We start from the raw sequence: 20,832 nt of genomic DNA, 5'->3' as shown, positions 1-20,832 counted from the left end.
ACCAACAACAACGCGACCGCGTGATGCTCCTTACGTCAGTAATATTCAACCGTCCAGAGTTAATATGGTTAATCGAATCCACCTTAAGTTCCATATAGAGCCCCGGGGTAGGCTACAACCCTGCTTGCCATTGTTCTCTCGTCTGTTCGCTTAATCCAATTATTTTGAAAGGTGGGGTGGCAGTGTGTTTACACAGCGATAACAGATGCAGCACCAACGCTAGTGTACGAACCACTGCCGAGCCTAGACATAGGGTAACCTTCCCGCCTCATTAATTACGAAAGCTCTGATTGGTTCATAACTAGTTGGTTCAGCGGTTCTCTCTTTAGGTTAGAAGACAATTGATGACCATAAAAGGTAATTTTGGATCAAACGCTCTGATGAGTTTGCATCACAGTAAATCAACCAGTCCAACATGGAGTAGAGTAAAATAAAAATACTACTACATAAACACTGTAATATTTGTTACAAAAAACGTTTTATTTAATACTTCATCTCTGGCAAACATTGGCCAAATCAACGCTTGACCAGTGAATATCGTCTTATAATCACTGGTCGCTCGACCAATCACAACGAGCAAAACTTTATCTAAATCTATTATAATTCACTCAGCAAAATTACTCAATTCTGATTGACAAAAGGGGTACAATTAAATCCCTCTACCCTTTAGAGTCCTAATTAAGTTGCTCAATTTTATTGTTGTGCATTATGAACAAAAAATCGCACAATCTTCTCGTACAGTTCAGAATTTATAGATACTTGTGATGTTTTGAAAGTTCTCAAATTACACTAGCCTAAAGGCTCGTCCAACTTTGAAAACTTTCAAAACGTGACTCGTATCTATCAATCAATCAATCAATCAATAGTTTATTTAGTCACGTATCGTCCAAGAGCTTATAAAGCTCGTTCAAAATACGAACCTGTATATACATTTACGAATTGTACTCAAGATCGTGCGATTTCCTGTACAAATTATATCAACTGTTTTTATATAAAACGAGCGAAATCATCTTGAAAAACTTAACGACGATTGCTTTTTCAGTGAGCATTTCAAAAATTTATGACTGCTCTATTTTTCTTTTTCTGTGAGCGGTCTAGAACATCACGTACTCTCTCTTTCACTTCACCGAAAGAGCTTCGTACAGTTTGCAGTTTAACTGCAAAGATCCACTGTAGTATGTCACGTGTTGTGAGGATGTCACGTGGTGTGATGATGTCACGTGGGGTGTACTTGCTTTGGTCTTCAAGTTGGTTTTTGTAGATGCATCCTAAAGGGAAGTCTTTCTTGATGTGAAGGACCTCCAGCTCTAACTCAATACATCCACCGAAGTTTTCTTTATTATATGATATGTTGTACAGTCTTATACAGACCTCAAGCAACTTCACGTGTGGGACCCCAAAACAGAATGGTGGAGGGTTAGTGGCTGAAACGAAAAAGTTTATTTGGCACCAATTTTCCAGTAAAATAGACCTGAATAGCATGCGCACTTATGTATAAAATAATGGTCTGTTTTGGCGGGAAAAGGCCTAGATTGTTAGATAGAAAAGTTACTGTGAGGGGTAGGCAAGGGAGGGAAGAAGTAGTATAGGGAATGGGGGTTCCAGCGCAATCTCAACACGGGGCAAGACCCGTGTCAAAAATCCACCTACGGACGACCCCCACTCCAAGTGTGGTTGAGGGCAACAGCGCACTTAAATATGTTAGTCTATATATGGAGTGCGAAGAATGTAAGAGAACTTTTAAGAAAGAAGCGGATTTGAAAGAGCATTTGAAAATGAAGACGAAGTGTATGAGCAGTTATGATTGTGGATGTGGTAAGAAGTTTGAGACTAAGGTTAAATTGTTTTGGCATTGTCAGGACTGTGAGTACGACTACGACGACCTAAAAAGTGCTTGGTATTAGGTATAAAATATTTCCTATTATATAGATGGAATCCCAAAGCAACTTCAGCACGGTGTCAATACCCGGTAACGGTGAGATTGACGTTAGACAGTTTTGGCGTCAGTCAGAAAGGAAGGTTAAAAGGACTCTCCGAAAAGGTATAGAAGAATTAGGAGCCCTGAAAGCGAGCATAATGGTAGAAGTAAGTTTGTCAAAAGACGAGGTAATGACGACAGCAATGTTGCGATCAAAGTCGTTAGTGATATTAGAATCCACGAATCTGGATAGGTCACTCAGTGAAGCCTTAGAAGCAATAATGGAGTCGCTGTCTAACTACACGAAAGAAGGATCGGGTTGGACAGTAGAGGAGGTTGAAGGAATAGAGATAAGTATAGCCAGGTACGTACCCATACGAGGGGGGAGTTACGTACCGCTACCAACGTGGGTAGAAAGGAAGAAGGCTATTGTAAACGTGAAGAATGAAGACAATCGATGCTTTATGTGGGCAATCAGGTCTGCACTGTATCCAGCAGAGAAGGATCCCTGTAGGACAAGTAAGTATCCCACAGATGATTTAGAGTGGGATGGTGTGGAATTTCCCATGCAGTTGATAGACATCCCCATATTTGAGGAAATAAACGATTTAGCAATTAACGTTTACGGAGTCAGAGAGCAGACGATAGTACCGTTAGTTCTGTCAAAAAGTAAAGGAGAGCGCGTACATTTATTCTACCACGGCGGACACTACTCATGGGTTAAACACATTAGCAGACTATTCTACAGACATACTAAGCACAAAGGCAAAAAGTACTTCTGCGACTGCTGCTTGCTGTCATTTACATCCTTAAATGCCCTAAAGAAACACGATGAGATCTGCCGCGGAGTCGAAGAAGTGGCGCAACGGATCCAGATGCCCACCAACAAAGAGCTTTCATACGCAAACCATCAAAATCAGATGCAAGTGCCTTACGTGATATAAGTGCAGACTTCGAAGCGTTGATAACTAAGGAAGAGCAGAAACGTGGTGCCACGAATAAGGTAGGATTACACGAGATCTGCTCCTTTGGTTACATAGTAGTCAGATCAGACGGTAAAGCAAACCCTCCTGTGATTTACCGAGGTAAGAACGCAGCTAATGAGTTTCTAGAAGCATTGCGAGAAGAGGAGGGGGAGATTAGAGAACAATTAAGACGTCCAAAGAAGATGGAATTTACCAAAGAGAACCAGGAGGCTTTTAACAAGGCAAAAAAATGCCACATTTGTCAACATACGCTTCTTCAGTTTGGAAGACGAGCCAAGAAAGCGTGGGATGAAGATGGAAAGTATCTAGGAGAAGCTCATTTTAAATGCGGGAAGTATGCTAAGAAAGGTGAGAAGCCGGGAAAGCCCTCCACGCACTGCATTCACTGCCACAAAGCATTTGTTGAGGATTTCTATGTGGATAAGGTTAGGGATCACTGCCACATCACTGGTAAATACAGAGGAGCGGCTCATTGGAAATGCAATATAAACTTCAAAGTAAATCCAGACATGGAGATTCCGGTGTTCTTTCACAACCTCCGCGGTTACGACTCCCATTTGCTACTACAAGGAACAGACGGCTCCGACGTCAAATGCATACCCAACAACAAAGAGCGCTACATGTCCGTAACTGTGGGTAAGCTAAAGTTCTTAGATTCGCAGCAGTTTATGGCGGACTCCTTAGCAAACCTCGTAAAGTATAACACCAACTTTCCCATTTCCAGTCAATATGGCGCGGAAAGGAAAGGAGTCTACCCATATGAATACATGGATTCCTGGGATCGATTCAAAGAGTCCCTACCACCCAAAGATCGCTTCTACAGCATCCTAAACGAGTCCGGTATAAAGGATGAGGAGTACCAGCATGCGTTAGACGTGTGGGAAAAGTACTCCTGTGAGAACATGGGGGACTACCACGACATCTACCTAAGGTCTGACGTAGTGCTGCTTGCAGATGTTTTCCAAAGCTTCAGAAAGATGGCTATGGAATATTACGGATTGGATCCCGCTAATTTCTACACGGCTCCTGGGCTCAGCTGGAGTGCTTTGTTAAAGAAGACAAATGCGCAGTTGGATCTCCTAACGGAATACGACATGTATCGGTTTATGGAAGACGGTATTCGTGGCGGCGTATGCGGGCCCAGCCGACGTTACGCCCGCGCAAACAACCCCTTAGTAGAGCACGACCCAGAGAAACCAACCACATACATTTACTACCTGGATGCGAATAACCTTTATGGTTGGGCAATGTCACAGTACCTACCTGTGAGAGACTTCGAATGGGATCCAGTGAAGACAAGGGTTACGTTTTAGAAGTGGATCTGGAGTACCCAGAGCGCCTGCACGACGAACACAATGAGTTCCCCTTAGCACCAGAAGCGATAGAGATACCATTTAAGCAGCTAAGTCCGCTGCAAAAGCAAATGTGCCCTGGTTATAAACCGTACAGGAAACTAACTATGAACCTGATGGATAAGAAGAAGTATGTGGTACATTACCGCAACCTGCAGTTCTACGTGCGACACGGAATGCGCGTAGAGAAGATCCACAGAGTCCTAAAATTCACGCAGGAACCCTGGATGCGCCCCTACATTGACTTTAACACGCAAAAGCGTACCGCAGCGAAAAATGACTTCGAGAAAAACCTCTTCAAACTGATGAACAACAGCGTGTTCGGAAAGACAATGGAGAACATCCGCAAGCGCGTAAGCGTAAAAATAGTCAGCACCAAAGAGGAAGCAGAAGCATACGTGTCACAGCCAGGCTTCGTTAGATACGTAGAAATGCTGAACTTCTACGTGATTCACATGAAAAGGGCAAACCTCTTACTAAACAAGTCCGTTTACACAGGCTTTACGGTGCTGGATCTATCGAAGCTGCTTATGTATGAGTTCTACTACGATAAGCTTAAGCCAAAGTACGGAGACCGCTGTCGCCTCCTGTACACAGACACCGACTCCCTAATTCTAGAAGTGCAAACGGAAGACGTTTACAAAGACTGCCTCCCCGACATAGACGAGTACGACACCAGCGGTTACCCGAAGGAGCACTTCCTTTACTCTACGAAGAATAAGAAGGTAATTGGGAAGATGAAAGACGAAATGTTAGGAAAACCCATAGTAGAGTACGTGGGTCTGAAACCAAAGATGTACAGCGTGCTAAAGTTAGACGGCGTAGAAAAGAAAGCTAAAGGCGTAAAAAAGTACGTGGTTAAGAAGGACATTACGCACGAGTCCTACCTCAACGTATTACGAACACGCAAGGAACAGCGGCATAAGATGAACAGCCTGCGCAGCTATGGTCATCAGATACATAACGTCACGCAGGAGAAGGTGTCGCTGTCTGCATTTGACGGTAAGCGATGGATGTGTGATGACGGAGTGCATACGATAGCATTCGGACATCACACGATAAGCAGTTCTTCCATGACAAACCCACGTGTGGGCCCATCGTGAAGATAATACAAGATGGGCTGACCCTTCTTAGCTATTACGCTTCGGATCTGGTAAGTTTCCAAAGACCAATTAGGATCCGTAGCTCTTTTGGATCCTCCTTCTAATTCACCCGGTCCGTAGAGATATCGGACTGTGACATTACCTAATTTTTTTTCATGGGGGAAGACCGCCCTCGAACTTCTGACGAAGGACTTGTGTTCCACGTGTTTCTTTTTTATGGCATCCCTGGGTTTCATTCCCGTAGCCCTGGCCGCCTCGTTGTTCAAAGCCGCGACGACCTGGGGGAGCCTCTGAGTCCATTCCCTGTTGCGTTTGGAGGGATCTTCCAGCTCTTTCCAATACTGGTACCCAAAGAGACGCTCGGCCAAGGTCTTATTGAATCTTTCGACGATGCTCTGACCCCTGTGGTACTCTGCTTCGGCTCTCCTAATCTTAGTGTCGTGGTCTTTCAGGGTCTTAGTAACCACGCCCATGAACTCTGTCCCCGCATCCACTTGCAGCAGCTTAGGCCATTTCAAGACGCGCTTATAAATCCTACCTAGGGCTTCTGCGACTTCCCCAGAATCCTTGCTGGTTATGGGTTCGGCGTCCTTGTATCTGCTTGCGATATCAACTACGGTCAAAGCGTACCTATAGGTCTTTTTTCTCACCCTGTCGTGCGGTAAGAAAAGCAAATCCGCCTGATGAACTTCATTAGGGGCATTTACGGTAAAGCTGGGCCTGGGAATGTACTTAGGCACGGGAAGATAAACCTGCCAGAGGGTTTGTTTTCTTAGCCAGTTCTTAGCCGTTTCATCTGATACCCTGGCCGCGGTCGCGAGTTTCTTGATAGCCGACGCTCCTTTCCAATAGCCTTCAGGCCCATAGTAAATCCTTTTAAGTTTGTCCTCTACGCGGCCCATTATATGAATTCCAAAACAAGATTGATCTTACGTCCGTTAAAATCCACCGTCTTTCCGTCCACTTTGATGGTGATGTTTATGCTTTCTACCAAATGAGACAAATCATATTCCAAAGAAATGGGGGTGTATTCTACCAGGTCAAATGGATTACCTTTGGGCAGAAACTTGGACATAAGAGAAGACTTTTCTCCATTGTCGTAACTATGGACCAAGTCGCAATAGACTTCATAAGAGGATGCGACTTTCCATTTCACAGGTATGGCTGTGTCGGTAATTGTCTTACCTGAGGCACATAATAAAGATCCCAATGGGTCAGACTTTCCAAAAGTTACTGAATAGTTTGGCATATTATGTTTGAAGGTCATTTCGTGCGGCAATCCTGTGGTGAGCGTATAACCGTGTTTTGCTAATTCCTTAGCAAGGGTGATTGGTGTGTAATGTCCATCGGGCAGCAATACGCCTTGATAATTGCCGCCGCCTTTATGCTCAGTGACCAAGGCATTGACTAAATTATACCAAGAATTGTACAAAGAGCAACTAACCAGCCTAACCTTATGGGCTTTGATGGGGGGATTCAGATAAGTGGTAAAGTTATTCTTGTCGCTTTCCAAAAAGACGATCATATATTTCAGGAAACACAGTTCCCTTCGTTAGAGCAGATACGCCAAAGCTACGCCTCCCGCCAGCCCTGCGATTCCTACGAAGACCAGCTCATTGTCTTTTTGTTTCTTAGAAGGCTGATAGTAATTCTTAAACTGAGGCCTTTTTAACCCCGTTAATGCCGCGGGGTGTGCTTGCGCATAGAGCTTAAAGGCGTAGTCTGTATTTTCGAAGTTCTTATCCGCCTGCATTTTGTCTTGGTAATTCTTATCCAACCAATCCCTGTAAGCTTGTCTTTTTTCATTCCAAGCCGCCACGTCTCGCTGATATTTCTCCAGCGCTAAATCATGCCTTTTCCTTTCGGCGGCCAAATCTCCGCTGCGATCACCTCTAACTAATCTATCTAAATACTGACCACCATAATTAGCTCCAGTGAATGCTAAGGCTGCAATAACTCCACCTGCGACCACGCTAGCCATTATATATTAGAAAATCACAGGGATTTTCACGAGTTATGTCGTTGGCAGGTACTTTTCCTTCCGTAGGTAATCCTTTACCATGATAGCCCCGCCTACGGCAGCGGTCATTTTAGCAAAATTAGCGAAGCTCTTGCTTGGGTCTTCAGTAAAGTCTTCTTTGAGCACTTTCTTACCTACCCAACCAATACCCGCAACGATGGAAGTAATAATAGCTGCTTCTTCAACAGTTTTCAATAACGCGGTTGACATTATATTACAGAGCGAGAAGGAAAATCTAGGTCGCCACGGCACGTGGTGATAAATCTACTCCATTTCAGGGATCTTACTTTTTCTAACAGCCGGTTCCACAGGTGCGCGATACGTTGGTGGTTCTACCTTTTTCGTTGCCCGCCATTGTAAGTAGAGGCTGCCTGCTGCTATAGCGACTCCTAACGCGCCAATGACGTACCCAGGATTAATAAAGGATTCCTCTTCTTTTTCCTCCACCTTTTCTTCCTTTTTGGCTTTGTTCTTCCTGTTCATCTCCGCGAGCTTCTTTCCGGCAGCGACTCTGCCCGGAGATTTAACCTTGGTAATCTTTTGCTCCTCTTGGGGCTGCTCTACCTTCGACTCTGGTTCACTCATTTATATCTAAGGACTTGAAGGACTTGATAAGTACTTGACTAAGTACTTAAGGACGACTTGGAAATAACCTGGGCGCGACCTGACCAAGTACTTAAGGACGACTTGACTAAGTACTTGAGGCGACTTGATCAGGTACCTCAGCAAGTGCTGCCTGGAAGACCTTTTCGACTTCTCTGTCCTTCTTGAAGTCCTTCCAAGAGGCCGTAAGTTCCTTCAAGTCAACGTGCTGAGCTACGTGAAGTGCCGCAGAGGCGACTGCCATTAACTTACCGCACTTCAAAGACAACCACCCGCAGGTTATCTTAAGTTCTTGGGATATGACATAGTCATCTCTTATGTCCTTCTGTAGTTGCTCCACGTCGTCTATGGGCAGCGCAAGTCCGAGAAGCTTGGTGGCAAGTCGGATAGCGGAGTCTGCTACGGCGTCCGTGGTCTTACTTGCAAGGGCAGCCTCATACCTCTTATGGAACTTCTTAACCTCCTCTTCTGACAACTTATTAACCTGCTCATGGGTAAGTTCCTTGCCTATCATTTCTTTACACTTCCCCGAAGACACAAGGATGTTAAGTTGTTCCTTAAGGTTACTTTCGTCTAACTGCGCGGGGACTTCATCTAAGAGCTGCTCAATGTCCATATATGTTAATGGAATACGGAAACCTCAAAGAGAAGATCATTTTGGAATGTTGGTGCGTTTTTAAATGCCGCATGTATTCGTGTAACTGTTCCTTGCTTATCTCACCGCCGTAGTCAGAGAGAATGGTTTCCAGATCACTACGGCTCGGAGTATAAAATACGACCAGGGAGCCTATGTTTTCCCTAAAGGGTTTAGAGACGCTGGTAAGCTGCTGGGAAAGCAACCAAACGCTAATATTGTCATGCCTACCGCTAAAGGCAAGCTTCACCAACTCCGAAGTGCGTCTTTTTACGTCGTCCCCGCAGGCAATGTCGTCCAATATGAGTAAAGTCTGCGTATTCTTGGGGAATTGTTTGTGCCAAAACTTCAAATGGCTGGATAACTCGTTAGGGTCTAAGATATCTACGAAGAAGTCGTCGTCTTTCACTCCTATGCCCGTCCAGGTGCGGTTATTCACGTAGGTGGGGCATAATAGCACTATGTAGTCAAAGCGGTATCTAAAGGGTCCTAATAGCTGCTCTACCACGAATTGGGTCTTTCCGCAGCCGGTGGGTCCTACTATCAGACGTTACAAGGCATGTGATCTGGGTTCATTTATATTTTAGAAAATCACAGGGATTTTTACTAGATATATAGATGGAGCCAGTGGAAGCAGTGCAAAGAATTGTCGCCGACGCAAAAGATAAAAGAGACACCATAGAAATGCAAAGGGAGGAGATCGATCGGCTGAAAGAGCGCGTGCAGGAATTGTACGATGAAATGTGCGGTCTGAAGCGCGCGGAAAGGTTTGGTGCGCTTTTGACGATGGCCGGTTGGGCAAAAGAAAGCGTGCAGGACTTTATTAAGTATCCCTTATAAGGCTTAAATAACACTTAGTTATAATGAAGTGCAAGCAATGTGAAAGGGAGTTCAGCAGCAAGCAAAGATTGCAATATCACGTCGAAAGACGGGTATGCAGTAAGGAAGTAAACAACGTTACCGTTTGCGAGGACTGTGATAAGCAGTTTAGCAGCGCGCAGGCGTTGGAGTACCATCGTAGCAGAAGGGTTTGTTTAAAGAATGTATGCGTGCGCTGCGACGAGGACGTTACCGACGTCTGGCACCGACATAGATGCCTTGGTAATTACGATCTGCTGGGCGTAGCATGTGAGGAGCACGGTGACGTTGCCGCCCGATGTTGTCCGGTTGACACCACGAAAGAGTTAACGCAAAGGAAGAAAGAAATAGACGAAACGTTTGCGGAGTTTGACCTCGTAGAAGGTGTAAGGTGGGAAGATAGGAAATATTGGGAGGCAACTTGTGAGCGCTGCGGCTGTCAAAGGAGCGGTCAACATATTTGGCAGTGTTTGTATGAGGGTCAAGGCGGTTTTAAAGAGTACTTAGATCGCTTTGATGCTTGGCATGCCAGTAACGAGGCGGCAAGGAAAGCCCGTAGAAGTTAGAAAGGGGACCTAAGATAGTAAGATAGGTTTGTGCAAAGAGTCTCAAATCCTGATCTTATTTTTATTGTTGTTTGTTAAGTATCATCAACAAAACAACAATAAAAATAAGGACCCCTTTTAAAGGAGGTTGCGCACTAAGAACAAATAAGGCATAGACCTCTTTTCGTGTCCCAAAAGACGTCGATTCATATTCCTAGGTAGTAAAGTATGACTTGTGCAAAGAGTCTCGAAATACGACTTTATTTTTCTTGTTGTTTGTTAAGTATCATCAACAAAACAACAATAAAAATAAGGACCCCTTTTAAAGGTATATGCTAGCCTACGCAGCCGCCTTCTAATCACCCTTTCAATATATGGACTGTATTACTTGTGAACCTGCTGCTGACTGCATAATCCCCCATAAGGAGAAAAAATACTCCTGCCTTTATTGTGGCAGGGTATTCTTAGAAGACGCCTTTGACGACCATTGGTGCTTTGCCGACCCTAAGGCACACCGCACCCTAGCGGATGCACTTAATCACAAAGAGGATTAACCTCCTTATTCCGTTCGATGTCAAACTTCCAACGGCCGTCGACCTTACCATAACTGCGTAAATGGGTGTATTCCTCACCTTGGAGGACATACCGCACGCAATCCGGCACCCAAAGGGAATATTCCTGGCCTACGTCGTCCTTTAAGACCAATCGTAGGCGGTCTAATTCCTCAAAGTGGACGTAATTTTTTATTTCGTATGCTTTACCATGATCCAGGTCGCGCCAGTGGATTAAGTTAAGTCGCATTATATCTATGAAATATTTTTAAATGCGTTGTTAAAGTTTCAGGTGTCTTAAAACGCTTTATACACCACTTACAAGGAATTCTAATGCCCGCGGAGTATTCGTCTATAGCCCTGCAGAGGACGTCATAGTCGTTGGAGACCATTGTCTTAAAGCCATTAAGGTCATACTGGGAAATCAACCGACTTTGGTCTGCGGAGAGGACGCCGTTTCCTTTCGGGGTCTTTAATTCTATGACGAATCCCCGGTATTTTTTATGGGCGTTTAAGATGAGGAGGTCAGGCTGACCACGTTTGTAGCCTTTCTTCCAGCACACGATGCGCTTTTTTGCAGAATCCTGTAGTTCTCCTAGGCCGGGCGCTAGGAGAATTCTGTGGTGAAATCTGCGTATGTAATCGACTACTTTAAAATGCAGGTCGGATTCGTTTTCGATCTTAAAGACCAACTTATTTGGGGTGTCAAAGCGTTTGTTAATAGCATATTCCCCGGTTTTCCTAAGGGCCGGCAGTACATCTCCTAGGACCCATTTACGAAACTTCTTTGCTTCTTCTAACTGAGACCCAAATATTAACTCATAGAGACCTTCTTCATTTAAATACCTGGAATGTGGCTGTTCATTAAGGGTGTCGACCTGACCGACACCCCTTATGTTTTCCCTTAAGAACCGGTTTTCTGGGGAAACATGTCTTCCGATTGCATCCCTGGTGTTACTGTAACCCAAACTCAAAGCAACCTCGCGGGCTTTAAAGTATAATTTGTCGCCTTGCACTATGCATTGCAGTTTCGTGTCGTTGTTTTCAAATACGCGAAGCATTGTATATTTAAGAAATATTTTAACATTAATATGCAACGCTCTTTAGCTGATTCATTTCTACGCTCAGTTGCGCGTCTGAGACGACGAAGACGTAGCAGTTTATCTTATCGCCGTCGCCCGCGGAGGCATTCTTGGTGCGTTTGATCTCCAATGTTATGCCGTCCTGCGTATTTACTAGACGTAAACCCTGACCATGTAGGTCTTCGTCGTTAATGGTGCGCATGTCAATCCATAACGCATATTTGTCCTTAAAGAATTCCTCAGGGCTAATTTGGTCGCCAAACTTGCGCATGGCCTCTCTGTACACGTCTGCGGGCTTTATCCCCTGCGAGTAGACCTTGTTTGGAACGCCGTTTATGTTGACCCCTACGTTAGTAATGTTGGGGTTGTGAAAGGCTTCGGAGTCGCGCTTACTGGCCTCGTAGGGTTTGGCAAACACCAACATTAACCCCGTGAGACTTCTTCGGGGGAGGTTAATGCTTTGGTTGATAACCTCATCCGTCTTATCCAAGAAGCTAAACGTCTTATACATTACTACGTGGTCGTAAAGGAATGCCTTTCCGGCGCTGTATTCCATGCCAGCGCTACGGGCCAGCTCTTCGCTGTACACGGTCTCATACTGTAGCTCTAAGTTGGTAATAGAGTATGGGGTTGTCGTGGTAAGTGCAGTGCTTAGCCCACCAATGATGTTATTAGCATCTGCTAAAGTTACTTCAAACTGTAACTCGGATAACTGTCTTGGGTAATACACACCGTGATTCGTGATTACTTCAAAGTCTAATGGTATGACATACTTGCTACCATAGGCGGTCTTTATTCGCTTTGCGTCTGCCACTGCGGTTTCTCCGCTGCCGTCAGTAGGTTGCGTTTTCGTAGGTGTGCGGACCTTACGTAGAATGACACTACCAATTCCCTGCTCTATCCTTTGCGCGCGGTCAAATGCTGTTAACCATAGATCCTTATAGGTGGTATACAGATCGTACCTATTCAAATCTAATAGCGATTCCCCGGCGAACTTTACGCGCATCTTAGAAACAATGTTGCGACCCACGTTGTTAACGATAATCCTTTCGTCTGTGGGGCTTGACTGCACCGCTAGGTCAAACCTTAACGCCAAGGTGCCAGGAACTAAGACTAGGTTATCCGTTAGGCGGGGCACGCCTACGTACAGGGTTTCCCCTGGCTTAGCGCTGGATGGCGTGAATGTGACCCGGTGAAAGGTGCGTTCTGCTTTCAGTCCGCCAACCTGCTTAGGTAATACGTTGGGATTTAACTTTGAGCTTATCATATATAATGGAAGTAGAAGGAACAGACCCCGACTTCGATCCCACCACTGAGGAAGGTCAGGCTGACATTAACGACGGTGATGAAGAACCGCTGCTTCCCACCCAACAAGTCGACGATTCCCTAAGGGATAGGATTGCAAAGGCCCTAAGACATCCCAAAGCACGCGAGTACACGTTTCCGCGTGAGCACATAGAGCTTCAAAACATGGGCGAGCCGGAAGCAGCCGCGCGGGAAACCGTAGAGTGGGCAGCGCGGGAGCTAGAGCTGCGCTACGACAACTTCGATGCTGACGACGTAAAGCTCACGGAAAAGGGAAACAAAGTCCTCATAAGCGTCCAAGACTTAAGATTTCCCGACAAAGACCGCTGGACAAAACCGCAAAACCTCTTTGATGAGGAGGGCAACGTTAGGGGTGACGTCTTGAGATTAAGAGGCTTTCAGCGTGCTACTAGAAGCCTGTTAGAAAGGCTGCACAACTTAACCGAAAGGACCAACGCGGAAAAACGTGCCGCGGATCTGCAAAGGGAGTTAAGAGAAAAAGATGTAGAATATGCAAAGCAAGGTCAGCTACTTGCCGATGCTGAAAAGAAGTCCGCCCATCAAGATGAAAGAATAAAAGAAATAGGAAATCAGGTGGATCAGGCCCTGCGCGAATTAGACAAAGCACGGGAGGACTTAGGAGAAGCCCAAAGCTCTGGCGCCTCAGCGGAAGCGCTGCGGGAAACGTTGGAAGAAAGGGAGGAGGAATACATGAAGCAAAACCAGCGGCTTGCCGACGCGCATAGGAGGGAGGTCGAATTTAAAAATCAAGAAATAAGGGAGCTGGTAGACCAAAGAACCCAAATTCGACGTGAAAGAAATCAAACTCAAAGGGCTCTTAACCTCGCCCTGCAAGAGTTAGACTTAATTAAAGACGATACCGATAACCTGCAAACCACCATAGCTGGCTCTTTGGTGGAAAGGCGGCGGTTAATGGCTGAAATCAATACTAAGGAGGAACAAATCCGGCAAAGAGATCAGGCCATCGAAGACCTGGAGGGGCAAATAGAGCGGCAGCGAGAAGTAATCGAGGACCAAACTCGTACGGAAGAGGAAAGGGAGGCTGCCCAAAGGGAAACAGAAGATCTAGAGGTGCGCCTTGCGGAATTACGGGCGCAAAAGGAAAACCTGGAAAAGGAGCTGGGGCTTACCACCAAGGAAAAGGTAAAAAGAGCCCTTTTGAAGTATGGCGTTCCACTGGCATTTGCGGTCGCTATTAGTACCGTAGTAGGAGTCATCCTTAACTCACTTAAGGCAACGGGCGCGGGCGTAAAGAAATTAGGCAATGGGCTGACGGACTTGGGAAAAAAGATGGCAGCCGGTCTTCCTGGGCTGCTGGGTTCGGTTGTTTCCTTGGCACTTAGGGCCGGCGGAGAACTGTTGAAGTTCGTGGGGAATAACATTTGGATCTTGGTCGTAGCTATCGGCGTGGTCCTTTTGAAGAAGATGCGGGGTTGATCTTATCCTTGTGTATTACTGGCGGCTTATAATCGTCGTCAGGCATCCGAGGTGTTCTCGACTGGGGATAAGTAAAGATAGTATTCGCGCCGCCTTGGTAATGCGGGACTAGGGGTATGGCAGTCATAGTAGAAATGGGTTTATGATTATAAGCAGAATTACCCGGTATAGAGGATTGTGATGCAACAGCATTTATCAAAATGTAAATGTTAAAATTGCTTTCCGCGTAAGTATTAATCTGAAGCTTTGCGTATCGACAATTAACTATCATATGAAAAGTTATCAACGCTATATCATCTAGAGTATCTCCGGGTTCGTATGAAAAATGAGCTGGATCCCTATTATTCTTTTTTACCCTGTAAGGTAGTAATGGGTGGTTATCCTCATCAACAATTCTAAACCCAATGGCGTGTTCCTCCTTCACGCTAACGTGAATATTACATATAATCAATGCTAAACCTCCAGCCTCCACCCACAATCCAGTGTCAACCCAATCGTCATTGTGTAAGTACACCTTTTCCTTCAAATAATAAAGAAACCAATCTTCCTTCGCGTGTGGGTTCATATATACTAGAGACTCATTACCGATAAAGTGCTAATAGTTGCGTGATTATATCTTTCATCCCTTTGATTTTCTATACTATTTACGCAAACGCTCCCGGTGTCATCTACGCGTATTTGTAATTTTACCTTCCCATGGCAATCGGTAACCATATGAAAAGTCCAAACCGATAAATTCTCGGCGCTACTAGCATTTGGTTCTACGGAGAAATGTACAGGCTCCCTGTTGTTTGTCTTCGCGCGCATAGGCTGCAGTATGCCGTTGTCATCCAGGAACCTAAAGCCCACGTTGGCGTGGCTGCTCGTGCCAATGCAAATGCTGCATATTATCAACTTCTTTCCTGAGTAGTTCAAGTCTACAGACATTCCGGTGACATCAACCCAAGATGCCTGGGTTTATTTTTTCTCGCCTGTGTAAGTCGTATAGACACAATCTACTCCAGCTACGTAGGGGTTGTTCATCGCCATATATAATAGCTCAGACCAATGCTTGCAGCTGCTAAGCCGGCTTTTAATAAGTTATGGTCATATTCCTCGGGTATTGTAGGCAGGACCTTCTTTTTGGGCTTCTTCTTTACGTTCTTTGGTGCGGGCTTTTCTACGTGCTCCTTCTTAGGCTTCTCCACGAAATGGGGGATGCTTCTAAGAGTGTCAGAGTTCACGTCGTTCACCCCCAAACTTCATGTCCTTGGTAGCTCGCTGCAGCTTATTGTTGTAACCCACGACGGAATTGGCGTTAATAACCAAATTACTTGGCATTAACCAACAACCAGGTGACAAAGCGTAATCCAGTCGCACTTTAGACTGCTGCACTGCAAGTTGATATCTCTGCACCGACTTAGAGATCTCATTCTCGATAACAGCGCTTTCGAAGAGGACAAGGAATACTTGTTGCGTTTCCTGCGACGCACCGGAGGCATCTACGATGGGGCTGCGAGTGCTAACCTGGGCCCCTAGAATGCAGTAAACAAAGGCTTCGATGCTTCGATTAATCCTTGCTAGGTTTTTCAGTCCAATGCCCTTTGCGGCAAAGAAAGGCGCCCAAGGATACTTTTCTTTGCTTTCTATGTAGTAAATTAAATTACCCTTCGTTCCGCTGCCTCCTAAGTCCGAGAATTCGTAAGAGCTAGGATACCCCATGCCCGGCGTTTCTATGCTGGCACCAACATACGAAGCATAGGTGTAAGTCTCTCCTAAACCATGGGCGGTACCCTCTTTGTTACGAAAATCGGGGTTGGTAAGCTTAAACTCATTCCTTAATCGCTCCCATGCGACTTTGTCATATTTGTTATCCTTCGGGTTAAAGATAGTGTCACTAGGAAGCGGCGCTCCTAACTCAAACAATATCCTACGAATAGTAAAAGCAACATGAAATCGCAGGAAAGGAATATGGAACATATCCGCGGCTATACCGCATCCTTTAGTAGCAGCCCAGACGGCAAAGTTTAACTGCTGCGGCCAATACCGCATGTTGGGACCTGATAACCATTCTCTGGATTCTTTCCCTGAGGTATGTTTCATGGCAGTTTCTCTAAAGATGTCTCTGACCTTTGTCTTGAAAGTCGTAGGACCCACGGGGATTTCTAAGGAGGTAACCATCTTAGCAAAGTCATTCGCTCCACCTTTGTTGTCGTAAAATGGGTAATTCTGGGTTGCCGGCAATAGATTCTCTGGAAAATTAGGTTGCCTTTCTTTATGCTCGGGTTTTGGTTGTAAAATCTTAGGATGCTTTGGCTCCAAGTCCGCATTGCTGTACATCCTAGAGCCGTTATAGTAAATCCCATCGGGTCTTCTTTCGAACTTACTAGGGTCTGCATGCGGAAACATCTTCCTAAAGGCCCTCCAGTTCCAGTAATCCCGGTTGTCGTGATGTGGCTGCTCCTCAATATCATTCCCAAAAGCGTCGTACATTAGTATATATAATGGATGTTATACCATCAGCACCTCAGTTGTACCCAGATGTTCCCAATTATCACACTACGGCACCAATAACGGAACCTAACGAAATGAATGCCGAAAACTTCAGGCTCAATAAAGCAAATTTAATCCTGGCTTACTTGGAAGGGCAGGCAAAACACTACGAAAAAGTTAGGAAGAAATACGTCAGAGCCCGGAGTACGCTACATAAGATTGCGATAACTTCAGGGTCCATATCTGTTGTGTTAACGGGCTCCGGCGTTGCTACTTCGCTTACTGGGCCGGGAATAATTGTTGGAGTTCCTTTGGCCGGCGTTGGGGCAGCTTGTGGTATTATTTCGGCTGTTGCTACGGGTATTATGAAACAGTTGTCAAGCAAAATATCCAAGCATGACACGACAATAGCCCTGTCAAGGGCTAAAGTAAATACAATTACCGATCTTGTCTCAAAGGCTTTGCGTGACAGAAAGATAGATGATGTAGAATTTTCGCTTATTCTGGCCGAAGAAGACAAATACGAGAAATTAAAGTCGGACATAAGGAATAAAAAAACAATCGTAAAAGATCTTTCCGAGGAATCTCGCAAAAAGATCTACCAAGAAGCGAAAGAAGAGCTTCAAAAAAAGCTTGCTCAGTAAATATCGTGACGGGATTCTATTTACATATCGAACGTCAGTCTAGAAATTACGCGTAATCTTATGCCATAAGATTTATGCTAATTACTCATCTTATGGCATAAGATTTATGCTATTCGCTCATCTTATGGCATAAGATTTATGCTATTCGCTCATCTTATGGCATAAGATTTATGCTATTCGCTCATCTTATGGCATAAGATTCACTATCTTCTCGGAATCCATCCTAATAGGGGGTGGCTGGGGTCTATTTTGTAAAATATTTCGTAAATTACGTCGGGGTAATAAGGAATATCCTTATTCAGCCGACAAAACATCCACTCGGCTCTGCTCATATCAGAAACCTCAGGAATAGACTTACCGGTAATTTCAGACAAAAGATAGGGAATAGCTTTGTAATATTTCCCTAGTTTTAATTTTTTCAATGTCTTCCGTAGGCTTTGTGGGGTTGGCTCTTCTAAATGGTCTATGATTTTCTTCTTTACTTCGTTGTCTAAATATATCGGATGTAAACCTTGGATATGACTCATCCAGTCCCTGAAGTATTTTATTCTCTTATATGGCGTTTTCTTACGACCTCCATTGGCGTAATACTGCTCTCTGGTAGCATTTGGTACGGCATTACGAATATTCTTACCACACTCGTAACACTGTGCTGACGTGTCGTCTTCTATTCGCATTTTCTTACCACAACAAATATACTTATTTGGCTTAGTAGGTACAAACTTGGGTTTCAAGCACTTTACACAGAAATCATAAGCAAACTCTTTACAATCTTCGCACTCCATATATAGACTAACATATTTAAGTGCGCTGTTGCCCTCAACCACACTTGGAGTGGGGGTCGTCCGTAGGTGGATTTTTGACACGGGTCTTGCCCCGTGTTGAGATTGCGCTGGAACCCCCATTCCCTATACTACTGAAGAACCTACCAGACACCGTTTCGTTGAAGATTATTTTCCCATTCCAGGCAAATGTCAGCGACAGTCCGTACTGTTTTGGTAGGTACGTGATGTTGACACATGCTAAAATCAAACATTCCACATAGTGTTATTTTGTATATCTCCTTAATCTAGTGGAAGAACAGCCACTCTGTGGAATCCACTGTTAATCCCACTATTTTTTATTATTTATGTCTTTTGCTACCAGGTTTGTTTCAACGAACAATGGACTATGGGTAAATATTTGAGTCCAGTTTGCTCGCGGGAGCAACACGTTTGGAAAACGCACAATTTACTTCCGTCAGGGAAGAGTTTTGTTATTACCTTCATTTCTTTCCTAAAAGTGTTTAAATATGTTTACTTTGCAAAATCATCCAAATCATCCAAAATATGAAAGACACAAGCCCGTAAATACTACGCCTCAGTTGAATTTGCCGCCACAGACGTTTTGTCACGAAGTCAGTTGTCAATGAAATGTGCATGTTGTCAGGTGCAACGTCATCGTCTATTATTCAATAGGAAGCAAGCATATTACTAACGTCACTGGCAATAAAGCACGGGTACGGTGATTATAAGTGTTGTTGCCCTTGACAACATGCACATTTCATATCGACAAAATTCGAAACAAAATTTCTTTCGCACCAAACTCAACTATATACCAACCATCGTCATCCACTTTAACATGCAGAACATCGAACTTGATATGAGCACAGCATCCGCATTCTTCAGTTTGTTTGTTACACGAACAGCCATTAGGCTGGACAGACAGACGACCTGTAGAGAAGAACACACAGCTAACCCAACTACATGATATACAAAAACAGCCATCAGGCTGGACAGACAGACAACCTGTAAGGAAGAACACACAGGTAACCCAACTACATGATATACAAAAACAGCCATCAGGCTGGACAGACAGACAACCTGTGAAGAAGAACACACAGGTAACCCAACTACATGATATACAAAAACAGCCATCAGGCTGGACAGACAGACAACCTGTGAAGAAGAACACACAGCTAACCCAACTACATGATATACAAAAACAGCCATCAGGCTGGACAGACAGACAACCTGTGAAGAAGAACACACAGCTAACTCAACTACATGATATACAAAAACAGCCATTAGGCTGGACAGACAGACAACCTGTGAAGAAGAACACACAGGTAACTCAACTACATGATATACAAAAACAGCCATTAGGCTGGACAGACAGACGACCTGTAAAGAAGAACACATAGGTAACCCAACTACATGATATACAAAAACAGCCATTAGGCTGGACAGACAGACGACCTGTAAAGAAGAACACACAGGTAGCCCACAGTTAACCCAACTATATTCTTTATAAAACTATGGAACGGGGGGGGGGGGGGGGGGGGGGGAGGTAACACTTGATTCAGTTCACGATAAACAACAGTTGTTTAAGTTTCCTGTGGCTTATGCTGGCGGTATTTATCGCCCCTGTCTCTCCCTCCGTGCATCGAAGAAGCTCTTAATTATCGGATGAATAAATAGAAGACCTCTCTCAGCATGAATCGACTTGTTTACTTCACTAAACGGAAGTTATTTTCAGCTATCGTTTCATCGTCGAGATCGATCAGGTAATTACTGATTAAACTTTAAATATTTTAATCCATAAAAATAGAATGGCATCGAAATATAGTTTGGGTTTACAGGAATAGACTGACCCGCGATCTGGTAGCCGCGATGTTTAATGATGGTTCATGATTAACAAATTGTAAACAACACTACAACACTGACACGCTATGTGTACAACACTGATCCATCAAAGGCACATCTACCCACTGATTTATATGATACATAAACATAATATTATAATATCCAAATAATTGATTTCCAGATAAGTCGATGTTGAGAATGTTAATCATTACAAAGAGATGCAATCTCAACAACTTACTTTGTAGTGACGGACGGGCCTCAGCCATCAACACAAAACCAACCAACACCAAGACAAAAAGAGAAAAGAAGACACGAATATCCATAGTGAGGTGATGGGAAGAGTAAACAATTTACTGGTATATCTATATATCTGACTCTTCCTCCAAGATAAGATCAAGATCTCTAAGATACAGTACGGACCTGGCAGATGCGCGCGTGCTGTGACGACATCACATGACTCATGATATGAACAAACATATTCTACACAGGAAGCCCAGTCAAGTATGTTTTAATCCTTCAACCTAGGAAGTAAATAGCGTTGGTAATATAGACCAGCTTCAAGTTGCAAATGACCGCTGTGTTCCTTGATTACAGACTCATTTACAGTTAGCCTCGTATCAGTGTTTAAATATTCACAAATACCAACGGTAAAGTAAAGAATGCACAATTTCAACAAT

General features: G+C 44.3%; 1 protein-coding gene across 2 annotated transcripts; it reads right to left on the bottom strand.

Moving 5' to 3' along the window:
- Positions 1–461: 461 nt before the first annotated feature.
- LOC116291488 (uncharacterized) lies at positions 462–20,629 on the bottom strand. 2 transcript variants are annotated; one of them, XM_089028648.1, is made up of 4 exons: positions 20,394–20,627; positions 19,133–19,243; positions 18,461–18,553; positions 462–1,424 (listed from the first exon to the last, which is right to left on the bottom strand). In XM_089028648.1, the coding sequence occupies exons 1-4, from the start codon at positions 20,476–20,478 to the stop codon at positions 1,051–1,053; spliced, it is 663 nt and encodes a 220-aa protein (XP_088884774.1). In that variant the 5' UTR covers positions 20,479–20,627; the 3' UTR covers positions 462–1,050. The 2 variants fall into 2 exon arrangements, with proteins under 2 accessions (XP_088884774.1, XP_088884775.1); XM_089028649.1 differs by lacking the exon at positions 18,461–18,553 and having other exon boundaries at positions 20,394–20,629.
- Positions 20,630–20,832: the final 203 nt, after the last annotated feature.

Source organism: Actinia tenebrosa, unplaced genomic scaffold (assembly GCF_029948245.1).
Source record: "Actinia tenebrosa isolate PJP-AT-01 unplaced genomic scaffold, QUT_ActTen_1.0 PGA_scaffold13__45_contigs__length_12533684, whole genome shotgun sequence".
Lineage (NCBI taxonomy): Eukaryota > Metazoa > Cnidaria > Anthozoa > Actiniaria > Actiniidae > Actinia > Actinia tenebrosa.
The sequence above is the reverse complement of the archived record's forward strand: the minus strand, read 5'-3'. Positions and strand labels throughout refer to the sequence as shown.

What these genes read in the sequence shown, in the direction of transcription:
- LOC116291488 (XM_089028648.1), bottom strand. Translation starts at nt 20,478, where the DNA reads ATGGATATTCGTGTCTTCTTTTCTCTTTTTGTCTTGGTGTTGGTTGGT. An exon ending in GGCCCGTCCGTCACTACAAA is followed by an intron (nt 19,244 to 20,393) that starts GTAAGTTGTTGA and finishes TCTTCTCTACAG; the next exon opens with GTCGTCTGTCTGTCCAGCCT. An exon ending in TGTTAAAGTGGATGACGATG is followed by an intron (nt 18,554 to 19,132) that starts GTTGGTATATAG and finishes GTTTGATTTTAG; the next exon opens with CATGTGTCAACATCACGTAC.